General features: G+C 42.0%; 1 protein-coding gene across 16 annotated transcripts in view; it reads right to left on the reverse strand.

Annotated features, from left to right (window-relative positions):
- Rim (Rab3 interacting molecule) overlaps positions 1-23,622 on the reverse strand; it is a 64,870-nt gene that overhangs the window by 38,928 nt on the left and 2,320 nt on the right. For 14 of the 16 annotated variants that reach the window (XR_013259783.1, XR_013259782.1, XR_013259781.1 and 11 more), the window contains exons 2-5: positions 19,605-19,809; positions 8,826-9,098; positions 8,299-8,526; positions 7,699-7,930 (exon numbers count right to left, since the gene is read on the reverse strand). Coding sequence is in view for 2 of the 16 variants with exons in the window: in XM_077423865.1 (XP_077279991.1) it covers positions 7,699-7,930; positions 8,299-8,526; positions 8,826-9,098; positions 19,605-19,809 (938 nt within the window). In the remaining 14 variants the exon portion in view is untranslated. Of the gene's footprint in view, positions 1-763; positions 847-7,698; positions 7,931-8,298; positions 8,527-8,825; positions 9,099-19,604; positions 19,810-23,622 lie in introns of all 16 variants that reach the window. The other 2 variants (XR_013259780.1, XR_013259779.1) reach the window with 2 other exon arrangements.

The following is a 23,622-nucleotide window of genomic DNA, read 5'->3' on the forward strand; positions in this document are numbered from 1 at the left end:
AATAAGACACATGAAACACAATCCCAATCCCAATCTTAAAAACGTAATTTTGCTGCAGCGTCATCATTCCGATTAGTGGAAAGTATATCTACGGGTTTATGCGGATATCCAGATAATGCGTATATGCGAGCGAATGGAAAATCTCGAGACGTGGAGATAATTGTGGGAATTGTATGTGTGTACGCGTATATATACTTGAGTGAAGTGTAGATAAAAATATATCTGTGCACGATTCACAGCCGTCCAAAGTAGAACAAATAAAGTCTATTACAATTTTCTGCCGATCGGTCGCATCGCAACGCTAACGTGAATCTGTCCCTGAGGGCGCGGAAAGATAATTTTCTTCGCAAAGTGCAAGACAGTATAAAAGAAACCTAAACACAATTAAGTATGGACGGTATGTTTCCAATGAAATTTCATCCTGAAATTGGATTAACGAAACAGAATTTTAAAAAAGTTATCAAACCCCGCGCGAAAAGCACGAAAAAAGAATGCGTTAAAAAAAGTAACATAAAACGTATACACGCGTAATCGAGCCACGAGAGTTAGATAAACCAGAACGAGAAACAGTTTTCGATCCCTATACTCGATACGCACGACCGGTCGGCAGATACGTACACACACATGCACACGCATACGCACAGATATACATATTATATATATGTATATGTAAGTATACATACAATTAGATATATGTGTAGCGATTAATATATAGCGAAAGTTGATTTGCTTGGTATTTTTATGTAATAAAATGATTAAGTACCGCGGGGAATTGTCGATTCATTCTGTCTGCCGCCTTCTCTCGCGTACCCCTGGAAGTCATCCCTAGTGGCAGCGGTTTTTGCCCTAGAAGCCGATCTCCCTTTAACTACACATTGCAACACACTGTTTGACTTACTGCTAATCATCGAAATGATATGCTTGGCCGCTGCGGTTCATCTACAGAATGATCAGAATCAGAAATGAGCTGGTGTATATAAAAACACCGATGCGATATATCGAAAATATGGGATTATCTGTGCAAGATTTCGTGCTCGGTGTGTTTAAAACACAAGACGCAGACGCAAGTAGAAAGACTGAATGATAGACACGAAGGTACAACGAGCTGTTGGACATCTGTGAATGGGGAAAAAGATCGCACAAAATAAAAACGCGAAAGCATATTATTCACTCAATTCAACGATTCTGAATTTACCGCGAACGGTATATATATTTTACAACCATGCTACGAGAACATCACGAGACGCGAATGATTCTTTGACCTCGGACGATGTGTTGTGCAAGTCGTTATTCGCAGATAATTCTCTCGCTGAAAGAAATGCATCATTAAATTTGTCACGATTAAATACTAAAAATCGTTAAAGAGTATTTTTGGATCGAAGAACGAATAAAAGGCACATTGGGGAGAAGAAAGTATCGTTGCGTATATGTATATTGGCAGTACGTAGGCGACGAGTGCGATAAAAAAAAAGTAGATATTCGCGGTTCGTAAAACTAACAAATTGGTAATACGATCGCCACGAGAGAGCATCCTTATATCGTTCAACGACACCTACATATCCGTGTTCCACGCGGCAGTGCGCATTTGATATCCGTGTGTCAATGCGATCTCTCAGCATTACGACATAACGAGAGACGATAAAAGCGGGAGAGCTGCTCCATTGATGACCGAAAGCGCGTGCGTAACAATGAAACCCGTCTGGTTACAAAAATTTCACGCTCGGTGTCCTAAAAACAATGAATTTAACTTCCACACGCAACGCTAACGTAAATCGTAACCGCGAAGTAAGAGCACACCAATGAGGCAGAGTGAAAGGAGAGGACCTTTACGTCGCGTATCCGCGCCTCGTCGCAAAGTATAACGACCTGCATAAAAGACGTCGTCCGCGCCGTTCTCGGTACGCGAACGCAAAATGAGGAGCCTCGGGGCGACTGTCGATGGGCGTTTAAGCGCGCGTTTAAAGTAGGCGGAATAGTCTCGCATCCGCAGGTACCTGGCGACGCGAGGAGCGTGGTGGTATTATACGCCCGACGAGATACAGGCACGGGTAATAAATAGAAGAAGAGTGCGCGCGCCAGGGCGCGGTAACAGTAGCAGATGTCGTTGCGGCGAACGGAAAGAGGGACCGCGGAGTCACGCGTCGGGGAAAAGTGCAGAGAATCTTAATTTAAAAGTTAGACGACACCGACTCACCGCGTATAAATCACCCCAAGATCTTACCACCCCATTCCTGGCGCCGCCTTACGCCCACTTTCGCACCGCCGTCGTAGTCATCGTCGGCAGCGGCGGCGGTGGCGGTGGCGGTGGCGGTGGCGGTGGCAGTGGCGGTATCTCGTTTGCGTTTCTATTTCTCGTGAAAAAAATTTCGCTGAGCTGCGGAAGTTCGACCGCGCGAGGAGCACGGGTAAAAACCGCGCCGACGAAGACTCATTACCGAGATAACGAAATTGGGTAAACTCGAAATGCCGAGTACACCTACCTCCGCTCGCTATCACGCCGGTGAGCCGTGATCGATAACGGCGAGAGAGCGAGACTTTTTAGATATTACGGCGTTTAAGCGTGCGATTAGGTACTGTCGCATCGAGTCGCGCTATCAGCATCAGGTGTCAGAATTATTCTGGGTCTGGGATCGTGTGGTTTTTCGCGCGCCGCAGGTGCGCGACTGCTGAAAACGGACTAGAAATCTTCATTAGCGTTGATTCCGACGCTGAGAAACGCGAGAATATGGACGGTGGAGAAGAGATTACTTATAGAGACTAGACGAGAAGTGGATTATCGCTGGCCGGATCGATCGTGCGGCAAACGTTTCTCCTGGCAATTAATTTGCTCTGCAAATATCTCTCCTTCTTTCACCCCCTCCCCTCTCTGATGTCCTCGCGGGGCGACACGTTGCGTCTCGCGCTTGAATCCGGATTTTCCCCGCAGGTCCCCGTTAAAAAACGGGCGATCGCCCGGGGTAACATATGAGCACACACGTAACTTACCTCGCTTCTACAAACTAATTATCTATTCACTAATTGTATTGTGCATCTACGAATGGGAGCAACAACACCACCGTCGGGCAAGCCCGTCGCTTCCCTCGCGCGTCGTACGCAATTAAAGCGATTCTCACATGTGATTACTCGTCGTTATTCGGTCTTAATTTACTTGCGTTACAACTGGCTGCGCGCAATTATTTCTGTTCGTAAGACTTTTCAAAGAAACATATTCGATTAGGTACACTTCATCTTATCCCGAATATTTGTTACGGCCAGACGCTTCATGACCATAGTTTTACTTTGATTCCTTAGAATCAAAAACCGCAAAAAATAAAATAATCGGTTAAATTAAAATTGGAATTGAAATTAACCGACATGGATGTGCGAAACCGATCGTCAATCTCGTCATCGGGCAGGCGTGTGATCGATCATCCAATGCACGTTGTATCCTTTTTTTCCCTTCATCTTATAGTTCGTTCAAATAATATTCACAACAAAGGCGATTAATTAATAAACATCGAGACTGTCACGCGTTCCCGCAGAGTTTACCGCGCATCGTTTCGTCGAAAAAAATACAGGGGGAAAAAAGTCGAGACTATCGGTCCGCATTACCGCTATTATTGGCATTTTTATTGAAGGTAGACAGACCGTGCGTCACAACAGCATGGCGCGATGCAGTCGCCAGTTTCTGTGGAGTAGCGACCGCTTATTGATTCCGGCCTCCGTGTTTATTCCCAAGCTATCGCGCAGCGATCAAGAGGAAATATCACGTAGCGACATATATATAGTACACAGACAGTCGGCCTACTGTGTCTCCACCGACAGAAATAAAGTGGAGAAGCGGATGTCTCGGGGGGGGGAGGGTGAGGAAGAAAAGGTGAAGACGGGATCAAAGCTGTACGGCAAAATCTAAGCGGGGGTTGCTTTAACTATTTGCATCGCCGGATATACGGTAGGCGCGTATATGCGTAATGCACTCCGCGCCCACATGTTTGCGCATTTACATGAATCCGTAATTACCTGTATAAAATAAATATCACTTTAGTTTGCGCGAGAAGGCAATTTCGTTTAATTTCATAGCGAGCGGCATTACGGGACATTCACTCCTTCCTTAATTCCTCAGACATATTAACCGAACGCTTTGCCATAAATTAATTGAATTAAAAGACACGTATTCGACATGGTTTAAATGGCACGCAACATACGCAGTACCGTTAGAGCGTGAAAGTAAGGAGCAGTTATGACCGACTCAATTTCACACAATTTCTCTTTTATTGGACCGGTTGTCTATTTTCTCTGCGATAGATTCAACAACGTGCTTTAATTCCTGCGTAAAAACTAATCTAGATGTGCGCGTTGCGCCAGATTTATGAATGAGAGAGCAAGGACTCCATATAAATAAATAAAAAAGAGAAAGATTTAATACGGCGCCGAAACCTTGTTCGTCCGACCGTCAAATTGCAATGTCTTCGGATTAAATTTATACGAAATACCGTCTACTCTCCGTCTCTACCTTCCTCGAGAAGATTCGATTCTGTTGTGTCGCGTGAGTACGTGACGCAAAAAAAAAAGAAAACTACTGCGGTGCACATAAAACGCTACCGCGAGCGCTAATATAATTACGGTTATCGCGAGTACAGTACTCTCTCGTTTGTCACGCGGGCGATCAATCATGGAAAATGGTCGGCGCACGTTGCGCGGACAAATTAGTCTGTGAACTCCCACCGGAACCACTGTGTAACGCGCCGCGAAGAAAGGAAGAAAAAAAATAATGTAACGCGCATCGGTGTTCCCATCGGTCGATTTAAAAAGCGGTATCGTACGCAGTTTTCTCATTGCTCAGAAGTGGGGAAAATGTCAAAGTTTGTCCAGCCTCCGTTCATAAGTAACGAACGGCGCGGAGGGGTAGCGAGGAATGTGGATTCACGTGATCTTCATTGTGCTCCCGATGACATTTCGTAACCCCGTTTCGCTAAACAAACACAAACACACACACAACACACACACACAACACATACACACAACACACACACACACACACACACACACACACACACACACACACACACACACACACACACACACACACACACACACACACACACACACACTACGTTAGTTTATTTCCCTTTTTATTTATTTATTTTTATTTTTTTAAATTAGCCTTATTGCTCAAGAGCTCAAAGTTATGGTCGAATTAACTTCAAAAGTAAAGCTGCGGAAATGTTTAATCTTATTATGCATCGGTATTGTACGTGCCTTCAAACGCAGAGATTTGTCTCTCGAAATCAGAGGAGGTAAGTGACAAATCGGTTCGCGCTAACGAAACGAAGGGTCAGAAGTGCACTCGTAAAATCAGGAGTGCTGGAAGGAGAAATGATCTCCAAAATAATCATTCGGCGGGTTCGAGGAGAGCACTGAGCCTTTGAGCCGGCGGGCCTTTTTTCTGACCAAGTCCTGGCCGGTTAGAGGTCGAAAGCTATTCAGAAACGAAGAAGGGGCAGATGTTTGAATTCGCCCACGTGCTGGCCGCGTGACGTCACGGCCAGCGTGTGGGCGTAGCGAGGTACCAAGAAGGAAGAAGAGAGACGGGGTGGAAATAGGAAGACCACGGTGAAGGGTGGAAGGGTGAGAGGGAAGGAGGGAGGGAGGGAGGAGGGACAGGGAGAACGAGAGAGAGAGAAAGAAAGAGAAAAGCAAGCAGGGCGCAAGAGAGGGTTGGAAGGATGGGTGAGCGAGGGGCGAGAGGATGCCAAGGATCAATGCAACGGCGAGACCGGGAGGACAGAACCTGAGAATTCCCGCGGGATACATCGGCGCGACGCGGGACGCGATATAAGTACACGATCGCGGTGCACTGTGATCGAGGATTTAAAAAGGACGGATGTCCTCTTATCTTTAAGAGATGTCCCTCCTCCCAATCGAAAAAGACACGTATGATCTGATCCGGTCAATACTTCACGGCAGGATCGCTGGGAGGACCAGAAGGGCATCGAGCGCGGTGGCCATTATAAAATCGATACGTGCGCATCAAGTTATATAACGTGGCATTTCACGTGTGCGTTACCATGCACGATGCACTCGCGTGGAAATTATTAAACGCGACCGTATTATTCGTCGCGATTCCGATTGCCATTCGCGTTATCCGTAAAATTCGCACGAGGGTAACAGAGTTGCGCGCGTCTGGGTTAAACCCGGGTCGACTGATTCTCCCCGAGAGAAATTTTACGACGCCGTCTCGCACAAGATTTGATTTACGCTCAGTCATCGATCGATGTGTTATCGTGATTACACATGCGATGACCCAAGATGCTCAGACACGAATTTCGCACTAGGGATTCTGTTGTGCGATCGACGCAGAAACTCGGCGTATCCGACCTTCATCATATGGAAAAAGTGATGCGCGGCGAAGGTAGGCAGAATACAGTTTATTTCTGTACTCTGCAAGAGAAAGAGGGAGAAAGAGAGAGAGAGAGAGAGAGAGAGAGAGAGAGAGAGAGAGAGAGAGAGAGAGAGAAAGAGTTCACCCTACAGGTGCGCACCTGGATGAGTCGGTTCACAGTTCGTCGATCTCGCGTTTAATCAACTGTGAATCGCATACAAACATCGCACACACGGCTCCCTTCCTCCAATTTTTGGAAACGAAACGTTCTCCACGAAAACAAACGCGACGCCAAAATATTACTGGATATGCGCATGAAATTTACGAGCTACTTTGATGACCAATTAAAGTACAGCTAATCTATTCCTTTATTGAAGTGTCTCATAATTGAAACGCGATGGAATCTTGCGTTTTTATTATATTTTGAAAAAAATGTAAAGTTTTTATATATAAAATTAACTCACAAAGCGCGCATATAAATCTCCTTAATTTTTTTAGCTAATAGCAATCATGAAATAATTTCATTAATAAGGTTTAAACAAAAACTGTCGGAACGAAGAATTACATATGTAATTGAATCTTTCTTTTATCCATGTCGTGTAGGTATTAAATTAATTTAATAGCATTAGTCATATTTAATACAAAATGTTCCAATTGATATTATATTTTATAAATACACGTTATCTTACTATCAAACACGAGCATTGGATCGATCGATTACACTTTCCATAACCGCCTTATGTACAAATATCGTAAATACACGTTCTTTGTAAACCAAATATCTATTGACACGGAAAAGACAGACTAATCCTTTCTCGTGCATTTCTTTTGACTTTCAAGGGCAAGGCCGACTTTTCCGATCACCTGATGTTTCCATTGTACATTTCAGAATAAATTCAGCAGCAATTGACCATTTTTAATTTTACTAATAGCATATTTTGCAGAAAATACCATTAGTTATAATTATCGCGATATTTGTAAAGTTTTATTTCATCAATTGATTAAAAAATTAATGCAACAAATGAATAAAAAAAAACTCGACTGAAAGTACTTTATACAAACGCGTACTACTGTTATACCGTTATAAACCGTTTCGTATATATCACATAATTTGGATTAATCCAGATTACACTTTATGATACAAATAAATTATCTTTAATTTTATAAGTTAAGTGAATTTTTAGAAGTTTTTATTTTGTGAAAAGTAGAACTCTTCTTCAAAGAATTCGAATAAAATTTATATTGCGAGTAATATCGATCAAATGAAGTACCTCGTTAATTTATATCGAGTGGGTGTATAATTAGAGATAAATATTGGGATTGGAGGATTCGCTTACCCTTCTCCGATTCGTCCGGCTCGTCGCTGGCGCACTCCGGTGTGCTTCGCTCTTCCTCACTGCTACTGAAACTTCTTTGTTGCGGGACGCCCACTGTTGATGCAGGTTGAGTGGGACGTCCGCCCTGCGTCTGATGCAACGAATGCTGCTGAGAGGGATGCACTGCGGTACGAACGGAGCCAGTCTCCATCGGTGTCTGACCATAAGTCATTCCAAGATCTGTACCTTGATCCTGCGCCAAATAATCGATATGTTTTACAAAACTCAAATATAATTGTCGTTAATTAATCATAAAACATGGTACAATTTTAAGAAACAAAAAGATTTGAGATTTGTTATTCGATGAAAAATTAAGGTAATTAACTAGCATTTTTATTTATAAAAAATTTAAATTTTTCAAATTTTTTCCAGATAAATGTACCTATATAAAAAAAATTATACACTGTTTTATTTTATTAAATTATATACTTATTATTACTTTGTTAAAAACGAAATTTGCAAGTTTCAGACGGAACGTGGCCGGATTTAATGCGGTTTGACATTAACGAATTATCTTCGATAATTTTGGCAAGATATCATTCGAAATTATTGTTCTCTTACTTGATAAGTCGACCGTTGCCTCTGATAGTTCTGCGGATGTTGTCTCATCAGACCGTCGAGCTCGCCTCGGTATAAATTTGGATCGTCGTCAGGATAGGCTGCGGGATGCCTCGGAGTTTGTTGCACCGGGTAAGAACCAACCACGTGAGGGGTTGGTAAAGTTCTCGCGTGAGGCGAAACGGACATTTCCACCCCACTGTCGCTCGTGGACATCCGGCGACCCGAGATCTGCAACCGCAGGAACACAGACTCACTGAGTGCTCCGTGTTATACGTCGCGAGGGCGCGGGCTGATAATCCTTCGTTTATGTGACGGGAACGCCTCGATCTCTTTCCTTCCGTTCGTAAATAAATAAATCGCGGAGATATCAAATGTGCGAATTATTGCGAACTTATCACGGTGCGACGTTACATATTATTCATGAGTGTAGGAGCATCCCGAGCATTTACGCGCGCAAAAATATATATGCCTTGTAAATAAAAGAGTGCGTTCCGACAAGAATATCGGGCGAGCGAGGAGAACGTTACCTGCTCTTGCTGGGAGTACTGTCTCCTGAGAGGACAGTTTCCGCTTCTCTGTAATAACGGCAAATTCTCTTTCTCAGCCGCGCTGTGCGCCCTCTCGAGTTTCGGTCTTTTATCCCGAGTTTGGTCCGCGAGTCCCTGACGACCACCCACCTGCAAGTCCTCCTGCATTTGCCGCAGCAACGCGCTGTCCACGGCGCCTGTCTTCGACATCCATTGTCCAGTCTTCGAGAGAAGTTCCTGCTTCTTCCGGCAAAGTATGCACACCCATATCACCTGCAACCAGAAAAGTAGCGTTCTCCTGTTGACCGCGACTAAAAATAGCGCGAGCATCTTCTATTTGTAACTCGACACTGGAAGGAGATATTTCGGGACGAGTGCTCTTAAAGAGCTTGCACGGTGTGTGCTTTATTAAGGATTGCCAAGGGAACGAATGAGTGCGCAAAAATTTTATCTCTCCAAAGCGCAAAAGTATCTTGAAACTTATCGATCCAGGTCACCGCGTGCGGCCAGTGACGAGGATATTAATAGGACATTACCTATAGGAAGTCGGCCGGTTACCAAGCTAATTGGAATGTATAAAGCGGCGTGAGATTGATTATAGAAGCGAAAGACACGCCAACTGGAGTAGCCTAGACAACGTATCTTATTTTACGGCTTACTTGTCGCTCTGGGCGCGTTATTTTTACGATAAACACAATCCGGGAAACGGAATCAAAAACGCGCTTTAAATCAAATAAGTACGGCGTGTATTTAGAACAATCGTATCCGCTCTGCTCCGCAAGGTTTGAAATCTCGCTGGTTTTACAGAGAGAAAATGTAAATTCCTCTCCAAGTTTCCGTCGTCGGACCGGGCCATTGCCTTGGGCTATATTCTTATGCAAATCCACACGGAGATCTGAGTAATGTTAAATTAAATTGAACAGATGCGAACGCGCGTAGAGCTGAGAAACGTAACAAAAGAAATGCTCGCAGCGCATACGTAGACGATTAAAAGATAGTTACGATTTTTCTACGACCTTTTTTTATAAATCTTTATTAGTAAGAAAAAAATTCCTTTTTTTGCAAACGTTTATCAATTTGTCTTAAATGTTAATTCGCATTTTAATATAATAAAATGATATATAAAATAAATGTAAATCAAAGCCGTTTCCAAACTTACACAAACGTGTATTCGTTTATAATATTAATATTTATAATTTATAATATTAATAATTGGAGGGGTAAAAACTATAGTGATAAATTTTTTAAAAATATCCTAGAAAATTTGACTTACACCACTATGACTTTTACCCCTCCAATTATAACTCTGTATTATTTTTTAACAATATTTCTATTTTTGCATTTTCAGCTTTGTGAATATGTGTCAAATATATATGTATCTAATATTATTTAAATAATCTGTTTTTAAAGAGTAGTACGAGACAATTATTAGGTAATAATAAATATCTGCTAAAAAAACTCTGCTATATTCTATTGTGATTATTAGTGTATATATATATATATATATATATATATATATATAATCAGATTCAAAAAACTGTCCCGAAAATTGCCGTAGGACATCAATTTTTTCCAGGACAGTCCTGGAAACTGCCAAATGTCCCGGAATATACCGATATCAAAAATAAAAGTCCCGGAACATACTTCCGGACCTATATATATATATATATATATATATATATATATATATATATATATATATATATATATATAGGTCCGGAAGTATGTTCCGGGACTTTTATTTTTGATATCGGTATATTCCGGGACATTTGGCAGTTTCCAGGACTGTCCTGGAAAAAATTGATGTCCTACGGCAATATATATATATATATATATATATATATATATATATGTGTGTGTGTGTGTGTGTGTGTGTGTGTGTGTGTGTGTGTGTGTGTGATATTAGTACATTCTATTGTGATTACAAAGAAACAATAGCATAACTTAATGCGGCATATTTAAATAAAAGATTAATCGTTTCAATAAATTACCTATAGAAAGTGTGCCATGCATTCTTATACACAACTGTTGTGTATCAAATATAATGAGGGTTCACAATTAGCGAACTACCGCTCGAATCAAGTAGTTTGCACTGTGAATAGGAACTAGTAGAATATTTCATCAAGATAGAGAGTGATGGATGGAGCGTTTAGTTTCAAACTACAAAACAATGCCTATGCAAACTCTCATCGATAACACTTTGCTGCCCACTCCGGCGTTACATTGAGAAAATCATGATGGGGATCAATGACGCTTCCAAATAATGTAGAATTGGAGGTTTCGTTATTCCCTAAGAACGGAGTACCGCACGCGACAGGAGAAAACTTTAATTATTCTTCTACGAATCCAAATTTCAAACATAAATTGACGTCAAATATGACAAACTTTATTTTACTTTCATGACGAATTTGTTGAGAGCTGAGAAAGTAAGTGCCTATCAACCTACTTCGTCTGAACGCTGCGTGCCAAGTGAACGTGATTCAGTATCATGAATTCGCTGTAGTTACTCTGTCAAACTCTGCCTCAAAAGAACATATAATTTCTGTAGCGGAATGAGGATAATATTGGGCGATGTGTAATTTTAATAAATGCAGATGACTACTCAATTCGCTATTGCAGTACTGTATGGTAATTTTTACATATAGGTCACATCTTTTTCTTACATTTAATCCCAAGTGAAATATCCCACATGCATTACAAAATTATTTCATTAGCTACGTATAAAAGTACACACAACTCTCTGCAATATCCATTAATTCTCAGCGCTGTTGAATAAAATTAGTCACTTAATAAAATTGCCAAATAAAGTATGTCCATAAAATATGTCATTCGTACGAGCTATACTGAGATTGTTTCCCCTTTAATTAAATGAAAATTATGTTACACACACACACACACACATACTCAACTGCAACCATCGAGAATTTATTACGATGCTACACTCTATGATTTTCACAGACAAATACGAAGACGTTCAGACACTTGGGCATGTTTCTCCTGATTCGCACGTTTCGTTAAATATTTCTTTAAAAATTATCGGAAAACTTTCGACATCATTTCGCAGCGAGGCTGTAAGCTTACCGTTCTAGAATCGGAAAGAAGAATTTCCAAGAGCGAGGTCGAAAGCTATGAGAGGTACGCACGGAGAACGCGGTAGAAGAAAACGAGTCGCGTACGTGTGCACTCAAGCTTGTTACCTCAAACCGCGACCACGAGACAAATTTCCCGGTGAATTCAAATACAATCGACGTCGCACGTGCGTACGACGATCGAGGTACGCTTAAGCGAGTATAACCCGACGAGGTACACCGACAATACCGCGATGCAAACTGACAGCACGTTTGTAAGGAAGAATCCGCGAGGAGTGAAGAAGAAGAGAACAACAAAAATGCGGGGAAAAGGAGCTCGGAGCAAGGGAGGAAGCAGCAGCGGCAGCAGCAAAGATAGATGTGGACGGAAAGAACTTGAAGAGCACTTCGTTGAGTTGCCTAGACAGCAATATGTCAAGAGTTCAACCCCTTTCTGCGGCCTCCCTTCGCCGGCGTCTTTCGTCCGCCGAAAATATTTCGTACGTATGTGTGACATACGTGAATTATCTGTCAATCTTAAAAAAAAAAAGGAGAGAAGGTCTTCCCCTCCCCTCGAACTGTCCCGCCTGCGCAATAATTCAAGAGAGTCCGGTGCCACGTAAACGATCATTAATTCGGCGGATTGACCCGCATCGGTAATTTGCATTAATTAATTAGAGACAAATTAATTCAGATTACTTTATCACGACGCTAAATACGTAGTCCCACCGGCAGGGATACCGCCGCCAGCCGAGCCGAAATGGCAACGGCGATGACACACCGGCGTCGTCATCGACGTCCACGTCCCGATACTTCGAGCACGAGGAACGATCGATACACACAAGCTCGTACGAGTCAATCCGATAAGTCACTACGACGTCACCGTTGCACGGCACGTAATATTCGCCAGAGAATCAACGTGATTCCGTCTTGACTTCGGAAAATGTGATCGATGCCAGCTTTGAATATATATATAAATCCTGTCACACATGCCATGCCAAATTATCTCTTACCGGTAATATTGATCGAGGAAGAGAGAAAGAGAGAGAAAGAACATTATTTAATAAATTACATAATTCGATCGTAAATCTCATTTAATTTATATATTCACATGTCCTAAAGAAGAAAAAAAATTTTTGATAATAAAAATACGCGTATTTATTATATTATTAAACTATAATTTAAAATGAAACAATATATATATATATATATATATATATATACATATACATGTATGTATCCTATATATTCAATATACTCGTAATATCGTAACACCGTTCTTTCAGACCTTCCTCTTTGATCACTCGGAATGAACTCGAAACTAAATCAACTGAATCCGCAGTCTTGTCTAAAGGAGTTTCCGCTTTCTTGAATAAAGCATTGTTTTTCGAAGAAAATAGTTCTGTGAGATCGTCGCGCGTCGCGAGACAAAAGAACCGACTTCTTTATTGTCAGCAATCACCTGATGGATGAGAGAAACGTAGGGAATGATAACGAAAAGAACACTATGACGCCAAGGGTTGCAGTCGCGCAACAATCGTCTACGTGTAGAACAACATCCGTACTTAGATCGCCCTTCAGATCCAAGTAGAGCTCGCTCCGTATGAGCTCTCTACCGTGGCATCGTATCGGGTCACTTCGGAAGACCAACCTGGAATCATGCTCGAGCATATAATACAGACGAAGTACGTGGGGAACGTGCACAAGTCCGGCTTTCGTAAATGACGGCCAAGCCTTTGAAGCAAAAGCTGACGCAATTACGAAGTGCTCTCGTTTTAGGAATCAGTTTGCATACACACGAGTTCGGCGGAGTTTCAAATGATACCACCACCAGCCTCAGCGGATTATTGTGTACCGCCGAAGGATGTTATTGTGCATGGCACGCCGCTATCAATCGTCAGTAAATCACATTGACGTAATTAGCATAATGCGAAATTAACAACGTAAAGTAATACCAATAAACACGTATACACGTGTACTTATCTACTTATGACTGATGATGATTTTTACGATGTTTCTGCGCGTGTAAAGGTGCCCAGATGCACAAACATTTAATGAGCGATAAAGATTTGTCTTAATGAGAATTTACACTGTGCAGCTTCATTCGCGAAACTCGTAGAATTCCTCGTCAAATCCTTCACGTCGCGGAAATTGCGAGGATTTCGAAAGTTTACACAAAACGCAATTTTATATACTCCGCTCCTTTTAATGACTGACTTTTGCACTTTTGCATCCTTCTGATAGGAAGCATAGATCTATATTAGCGTCAAGGGCTTATACTTTGTCCGGCGAACTTTTCAGGTGTCCTACATATAGAATGAGCGGTCGAGGGAGTCGTATTCCCAAGTCGCTGCTCCACGGAGAGCGTCAGTTGAGAAACGACAGATGCTGCCCGTAAGTCAAAGTACTGGGTCCTTAGCGAACTTTCGATCGTTAATACCCCATTGGGAATGTGTGTGTTGGGAATGTCGAGGCGCCACGAAAGTCGCATATATTTATTATCGTCTCACACACGTAACTCTTATAATTCGTTTATGATTGCCGACGTGCGAGATGCAGCCGCTCTGAATTACTAAAGCGAACGAGAAATATTTCAGTAAAAAGACACCGTTGCACCATACGTAAACTTCTGCGGATTAATGCTTGTTGTTAAATATTAAAGCAGTTTGTAACCTTTTTAAAATTTATCAAAGAGTTTGGAGGATCCGAGTACTCTCTAAGAAATATTTCATCGATGCTCCAAATTTCTTTGTAAAAAAAAAAGAAAGAAAGAAAGAAAAGAAGCAAAATCCTAGCAACATCAAAAGACTATAAAAATAAACGAAGAACAAAGTACTTATTGATCATTGTAATATATATTACGGCATCCGTCCCAATCCTTTTCGAGCGAAAGAAAGCGAAGTAGAGAACTGCAGAAAACCGTGAATATCGCATCGAAACTGCAGAACATTATATGAATTTATTTTTAACATCGGCGCTTTTAAATAACGTAGCAAAATTTGCCAAAAGCGTAAGTGATAACAATATTGCGAAATGATATTAAAATTCGTGTAAATGCTTGCTTTTCTTATTTCAAGTCATTTTTTAACACATTAATTTTTTAAAGCACCACCAATTATTTAAAAGCTAACGTCCGCGATATTGATTTCGTATTATTTTGCAACTGCATTTTGTATACAAAAATATATTTTGGGAGTATTGTCTCAGTCATTTTTCTCTTTGTCTATCTTCCTTGATATAATCTTAAAATAAGAAAGTACATAGTCACATCTAATCAAGAAAAAGAAGCAAGTCACGTTATCAATGTCGACCCAGCATAACAGAAGCGCGAGGCAGGAAAAAGACCGTACAAGATCGCACATGATTTTGCACGATTCTGCGATATGAAAAATAAAGACGATCGGAATTAGAGTGGCCCCAGCAATCAATAATATAGATTATGGAAAACGATGAAATGGAAAAGTCGACAAGTATTTTAACGTTATACACATGTTCTCGTTGCGAACTACCTCGTGTCTTTCTAAATAACGCAAAATCTCGCAGGAGTGATTCCCCGCTATGTTACTGTCTGTGCTTGCGCGATAATAAAGTATTCGATAGAACCGATTTCGTAGCGCGAGCATGTGTAAGTCGCGTTTCAATCGCGGGGTATATCATCGGACGTATAGTCGATTTCCAGCGGAGGAGCTGCAACCCGAAGCGTAGATAAACAAAATGGTCGCGGAATGGGTCGTAAACGTCGCGTATTCAAGCCATCGACATTTTTATTATGACGTCGCTTTCCACATCGCCATTTAGGTATTGCAAATTACGTTTCATTCAGAAATGCTTTTGCTCTTTACGTCCACGAGACACTTTCTTAATTCATTAGAGTTTAAAGTTCACAAAAAAAAATATTCGATTTAATATTTTCTGGCAAATTAATTCAATTGTAAAAATGAGGCAAACAGATAAAAAAAAAAGATAATAAAAATAGATAACGTACGACATATTAGGTACGCTTGCAGTACACAGTTAGGATCTATATTGTAATGGCATGCACGTTTCATGAATAAGATCTAACGCTCCATAAATAAATCCCGTAAGCAATAACAAGGCTTCTCGGTTCCGTTTCGAGGAATTTATTTCCAGAAGTAATCAAGTGCTCGACACGTCTCTCCAAGAGAGATCGTTTCTGTCTAGCAATTCGATGCCAATCTTCGTGTCGCGCGATTGCCATTGTAGATCGCATAACGGTTGTTCGTAATGTCACAGATCTTGTTATTCCGTCATCCCTCTTTTTCTTTCCCTCATTCTTATCGACTCTCTTTGCAACTGTTATCTTCGACGTCTACCCGGTAACCGCGGCATCAAACGGCAGACGACAGACGAACTATTTATAAGTTCGCCGTCTTCCCGATCCCGCCGTAACTCGAGAGAACAACACACGATCCTTGAGTAAAACTGTGCGCATCGACAAATTGCAGAAGAGCGTAGATTTGACGGATAGCGTGTATTTTATATTCCGCCCTTCCTTCCACTCCCCTTATATACCACCCTCTCTGCCGCCTCCTCCACCGTGCTCCTCTACCACGCACCCTCCCTACCAAACTTAGATCAATATGTTGCGTCACGTACCCCCCCCCGTCCCTCCCTACCTCGCACACCGCCCAACGTCTCACCGTCCACCCAGCCACCCACTCCTCCGGCATCCCCGCGCTCCAACCACCCCCGGCACCCACTCCCTCCATGTGAACCAGCGCGACGAGTGACGTCACGCAGGGACGCGCCCCATTCATAGGCTCCCACGCAGCGTCCAGGCCGCGAGAACGGAAAAAAGAACGGGACAGAGGGAAAGAAAGAAACCCGTTGACGACCGACGGGCGACGACGACGACGACGCACAGACGTAGTCGGACGAGTAAATCGCGACGGGTTGCGTATATAAAACGAGCGGTCGGTATCGATTCTCTTCGAGTGAGACATTTAGATAGCTCTGTAATTTCGTTTGTTTTCGCAACGGAACGCAATTAAACGGTCGACGCAACGCGACGCGACGCGATTGCGGAGTAGGACAGTTCCCGCTCATTTGAAACGAAGAAAGAACCCTCTTTTCCATCCCCCTGTCCCGCCGTTCCCGTCCACCGCCCCCATCGTTTCCACGGGCGCGGATCGATGATGTAACGACGCTCGCTCACGATGACGTTTGTCATTGTACTTGCGTGCGGCCATGACGGAGCCGTGCGTGCGTAGCGTGCGCGCACGTGTGCAACCCGCGGCGGCGGGGGTGGCGGAGGGAGGGGAGATTTACTACAAAACACCCCACCTACCCCCGTGTCCGCTTACGTTTATGCGCGCCCGACATTTCCGTGCCTGAGCGCCGTTAAATTTTACGCGGGCGCGCTCGTGAGCGTCATTGATCAGCGCCCGGATTACTTTTAATAATCCGAAAAATGGAGCTTTTTCTGTCTCCGCGCTGAAAGAGATGAAAGATGCAGCGACGCTCGCGAAAGATAAAAGCTATTACATGTTCGCAGTAAAGAGGTGTCCTGCGCGAAATATCACACACACACACACATACGGCAGGCGAAACGTGTGATTCGCGCCGCGCGTATTATACCCAGAAATATTCTCTAGATTTCCTTTCGGTAATTATTTCGGTATTAAATCCGTAAATTATCTGTCACGAAACTGGGTCATTAAATAAAGCCAGAAGACACGGTGATCGATGAAATCAGTGCTCCAAGCTAAAAATAATAAGGAAGAAATCTAATATTATATATTTCAATTGTTCAAATCTCTATATTTATGTTCGTATACGCGTGCATAAGTCGCATATATATATATTGCGGCTGCCTCTTATGTACGCCTATAAGTGAAATATCTCCAACGGCATACTTAAACTTAAACGTATCGCACATTCTTGCGTATGCGATACGGTAATAAATAGTGCATAGTTACACCCCCCGTACGAGGAACCAATAGAATCTATCTCATATCTTACTTCTATATATTATTAGTACGAGGATTACGCCGGAAAGGCTACGATTCGAATATGGTAGATCGATATTGTAATACCGCGCGAGGACGAGAACGTAACCACTCCGAGATGCGGAGATAAGAATAATATTTGTGCGCAAGTAGATAATCGCGTTAGAACGGTATACGGTGCAAATTCGACGAGCGCGTTAGTTTCTGTTTGCAAAAATCTGTACGGATCTCGGAGAATGTGATGGGCGCGGATAATAGCAAAGTTTTAAAAGCACACCCGCCGGCGTTCGCCCCGCGCGCGCGCGCCGAACTACATACGGTTACGTCCCGCTCGCCGGACGTTAATCTTTCATCTCTATACGGATGAAAATCCGGAAGATCGAAATTTTGCGCGAGTAGAAGCGAGTCGAAAACGGCGAAATAGACTCTCGACGAAATAGAGAGGCAGAGTATCCGCGTGGCGGCTATTTACGCCCACGGATACCGTACTTATACCGCGATAAAGGGTTAATTGACGCACCGGCACGGGGACGATGACGCGCTACCGTAAGGTCAATTGTTTTGACGTATTCCGCAGTAAGCGTCCTCGAACGATACTCACATACTCACCGATTATTATCTTTTACAATGCGACTGCTCTTAATTGTTCCCATCAGAAAACCCGACATTTGCCGCGGCTCCCGTATCACTGTCCGTCCAACGTTTCCCTCTCGTTTCGTTGCGATTCGATAACGCTGTCCGAGCTAAATTCCCCCTCCCCTTCTCCATCAAATCACGCGTTATCTTCTTACATTATCTCCGCCATCGCGGAATACATGCGCGCTTAATGAGGCAATTGCGAAATTTCTGTCTGACCGGAGAACGAGGGGCTTGGCTTTCACATTCACGCCGACCGTCGAGGTTTTATGAGAAGTACGGGAAAAAAAATTCCACCAAAAAAAAAAAAGAAGAAACGTTTCGACGGCGAGGCTAATTTGCGGAGCAGAACGGTACGCTGCATATGTGTCAAATCTTTCTGGAGATCGTGCAAAAGGTAGGTGTATCCATACAATCCATCGCGTTTAATCAACTGTGATTTTGAGTTGTGTCGTTCACCACATCACTAATCAATAAATTGTTCGTATCACGAAATTTATAAAAATTCGATAAACTCGTGCGTTGACTTTATCACTTATTCACCTGTTTGTTTGCTAAGAAACAAAGCTAAATAAAAAAGACAAATAAAAAGCACTACGCCAAAGTTCAAGATAAAATCAAGACAACAATATTTTTTTATCTCTATAATATATATTTATATCATTTATAAAAAGTTCGTTCTAACAGTGCGGGCTTAATGAGTTTATTTTCCACACTTCAGACGTTGCCTCGAGCAACACTCGTTTGCATCGCAAAGCAACATTTTTCGGTCTACGTGTCTTTTTTTCTTCTTAGTTATTTCGTTAAAATGTATATCCCTCATATGTTCTGTATCGCTCGACGAGGGTACATTATTCGCATCAGACGCGTTAATATCAACTTGATCGCCGGGCATCACACGACGATGGGTATCTCTCTATTTTTATTTCCCGCGTGTGATCTTTTTACGCCGAGGCCTTCAAAAGATTTTATTTCTCCACGGTATGCCGAGTGCGAAAGAAAAGTGGCACGCGTCGGGACAGATACTCGCAACAACTCGATCAATCTGACCCCCGCGATTCTTCCGGCCGTTTATTCGCGTACTCCTTTTGCCCGTGCCCTCTTACCTTGCTTGACCGTAAAGTGACCTTTCCGCCGCAGCGTGCGCAGCATCGGATGTCGCAGTAGTTGCAGATGTGGCCGACGCCGTCGGCGAACTTGGTTTTCAGGCATATGTGACACGTGGCGTTCAGCTCAACCCCGGCCTTTTTCTGTTTCTCCGAACGCATTCGTATCGTTTCCTCGAGGACCTGCACCTCATCTTGCTTTCGTCTGCAAATCAATAATCAACTATTAAGAAAAAGCGAAATTTGAAAAAGCCGAAAGTTAAATGTATCGTACATATATAATCTATCACGTTTTGTTAGCACATACTAGTTTCATATTTTTGTCCAGGCTTGAATGACGACGAGTTGTTGAAAATTTGAAACCGGCAATCTTTATGACATGGGAGAGTATAATCAAGAAAAAAACAACTAAATTAAAAAATGTATCCTATTTCTATCACTTCTGCAATATGATTTTAAACAGATTTAATGTTTAGTTAACAGCCAAACGGTCCAAAGATTTCTTAGTTTCCGTGTAGAATTACTTCTGACGATCTATACGAAGAAGGATGATTATAATCAATGTCTACAGAATAAACGACGGAAAATTAACAATACTGCCATCGTATTCAATGTCCAACTGAATTCGTACCAGTAAAGCCAAGAAAATTACCGGCCCCTGATATGGAAGCCGCATTTCGCGAGGACGGCAGCCGAATTTGTCAATCCTAATTCTGCCATTTGCGAACTCCGACATTCTACCAAACCTCAAGATAACGAATCACACCTAGATTTATTTCCGCTCCGTAAATCGCGCCTTAGAAACGTCTCCGAGCGGTCGCAATTTCTCCCTGAAAATGCGACGTGACGATGCCGACGTCACCGTTGGTTGCGACTCTATTCCCGTTCCTAACTCGCATTCATTAAACCAATTTAGGGCCGTGTGTTTTGCATGCTTGAAATCAAGCTGACGACTCTGTTAAAGAGTCGTTTACGTCATTGCCGGATGACTTAACGTCAATATCGACGATTGTATCGATATCGATATTGTTTGCTACAAAGATTTAGACAAAATATCATTGTATATCAATGATATTTAATTAAATTAAATTTTAATTAAGCAAACTCTTTTATTATGCGCCATAAAATTAATCAAGAAAGGAAAACTGTTAAACCGAATTTAGATCACCTATTTATAATTTTTTAGTGTTATGAGACTATGGTATTAATTATCGTTCAATCTTTTTCTTTTTGTATATATCATAATTAAAATAATAAGTTATAAATACAGCAAATAATTAAAATCACTTACTGACAAATTATCATCACTCGTCAAGTTTAGACTGTTGTTGCAACTCATTTTTAATCGCATAAACTTTAAATAAGCGTGGTATAAAAGTATTTATATTTATCAACTTTCCGTTCGAATGCAACGCGCGTCACATTGTCAGGGGGAAAAAAACAAAATTTATAAGCTTTATAGTTGACAGTTATTGCAGCGCAATCGTCCGTTGAAAAACACGAAGCTATATATGTAAGGTCACGTTTACTTCGTACCTGTCCGACCGTAATCACATCTTTTGTTCTTTATGTACCTCCGTCAACTAATTACGCGAAGATCTCTCGCAAAATGCAAGTGAAATTAATGAACCTTAAAGAGATGAAATAAACATCGCTTGTACAATGGACTCGACATCAGTATATTTAAAATATATCGCGGACCGCAGTCGAATAAACAGGACCGCGTTCTATTCATTAGAGAATCAGATCTGCCCGATCTTTTTCCCCGTTTGTACGTTCATTCCGCTTTCAGAGAGAAAGACAGAGAAGGGGAAGGAGAGATAGAGAGACAGAGAGAGAGAAAGAGAGAGAGAGAGAGAGAGAGAGAGAGCGCTTTTATTAATTATCGACTTTCGTTTATGCCATAAAATAGGGCCGTTAAAATTACCTCATATTTATTCACGCAAATCTTGAAAATCTAATTCGCGCGTGTGTGTATGTGTGTAAAGTAGATGTGTATTTTTTCCGTTAGATATTCGGAGATTGAAGGCAGAAATTATGTTCAAAAAAGAAGACCCTACGTCGATCAACGAGATTAAACAAAACCGCTTGCCAGTACACCAAATTTTCAAACGTATATTTGTGCACATAAAATTTGCTATGTGTCAGACGCTCGTCTGACAAATATATATAAGCCGCAATCACCGCCATATAGCTGCAATAAGTAGAAATAAGTGAGTACTTGGCGGCATGTTGCGGTAATTTTTAGGATTTGTATTTTGGATCACGTACGCAACGGCGAATCAGACTGCCGAGCTTCGACCGGGGGTTGTTGGCACTGCGACGTGCCGGCTCCACCCCGATAACGGAAACGTACCGCGGACACGCAAAAAAAAATTGACTAAACGCGACTCGCGCCGCAGAGCAAAATTTTGATAGCGATAAACCTACGAGCGTCGCGTCGATCCCGTGGCCAGGAAGACGTATAAACTGAATCTCCTTACCCTTGACCGATCGTCAAATAAAGGAGACAGCCGCGTCACGCATCTTGACACCGTAACCCAAATCCTGGAGTTTGTCGATAGAACAAAAGCCGGCGCGCGTTGTGTTACAACGCGGCGGGGAAAAGGGAGTACAGTTGCACCGCATCTATATACCTATATTTCTCTAATTACTTTACCGATAATCGAGTGACTCGCGCACGCAACGGTGATCACACTCGACAAAGAGTCGCACAAGACTTTCCCACTTCTGCGTTACGGAGCGATCGTGGAAAGGTCGCGACACGCAAGAAACTCTCCCATCGACATGAAAGGACTAAAAAGAAGCTTATACCAGAGAGATGAAGTATCACAGCAGATACGTCCCCCCGTAGTTTTGTATAAATTTCTCATATATACTTCCAGCGTGCCCTGAAATTGAGTTTCAGTCTATTGCTGTCCTACATTTTGATTTCAACATCAATAAAATAAAATAAAAATATATGGTAATAATATAATTCGTTTATTAAACTTTTCTTAGATTGCAAAAGTTTTCTTATTAATCTAATTTCTGAGCAAAGAGAGATTCTAGTTTTAATTTAAATTGCCAAAGGAACGGCGTTATAAAATGTGACACACTTTTCATATCTTTTACATTTATATATTCTAACGTATTTTAATATAACATCCGCGATGATGCCATTTTAATATAATCTATAAAACAATCTGCCGGTATCACGGAAGCATTCAGTATGAAAGAAAATATCATGCAGTATATCTCAGTACAAATGTCGTACAAATATCGCGTAAATCATCTCTCGCGAGCGTTTATAAAATAAAATAAAACAAAAACCAACGAAACGTTAATGCGCGATAATGCAGTGACCGTGTAATGGAACGAAGGGAGCGACTTCCGATTCCCCGAGATGTACCTACATTCATTCTTCCCGGGGACGACCACGCATTTCTGAGATGATTTATCTTTCTTTCGGAAAAAGTTTCATTTACATATACTTTTTCTAAAATCGGAATCGCTGGCGAACCGCGGCAAGTCGACGCAACGACATAATTGCCGGCTTAACCCTTCACCCGCAAACCTGAGTCATTTATGTCCGGGCGAAAATCAAATGTATTATAGTTGTAACTTTTGAATACAAATTATGTGGAAAAATTAAATTGTTTATAATTTTATGATTGATATTTCAAAGTGAAGCTTTGAAACAGCTTCATGAATTTTTTCAGATTTTTTGCAGCCCTTTAACACTAAAAAAACATCTGGACCCAGGTTTGCGGCGTAAAGGTGCCAAAAAAACCTTTGCGGACGAAGGGTTAACTTTCTCGCGTCGAGTCTCGACTGTCTCGTTATTCAACGGTATTTGCACTCCTTCACCCTCTCTCCCCGCCGCCGGCAGATACGCGCTACCTATCTGTAGAGGACGCGTATATATTTCACCCTCCAAGAATTTACCGTGCCAATCCAGGCGCTTTCACACCCCGTCCACGAGCTACGGTCGCACACACCTATGCCATACTGCAGCTGCAGCAGCTCGTTACTACGC

This window comes from Temnothorax americanus, unplaced genomic scaffold, assembly GCF_048541705.1.
Source record: "Temnothorax americanus isolate GAGA-0224 unplaced genomic scaffold, ASM4854170v1 Scaffold8, whole genome shotgun sequence".
NCBI classification, from domain to species: domain Eukaryota; kingdom Metazoa; phylum Arthropoda; class Insecta; order Hymenoptera; family Formicidae; genus Temnothorax; species Temnothorax americanus.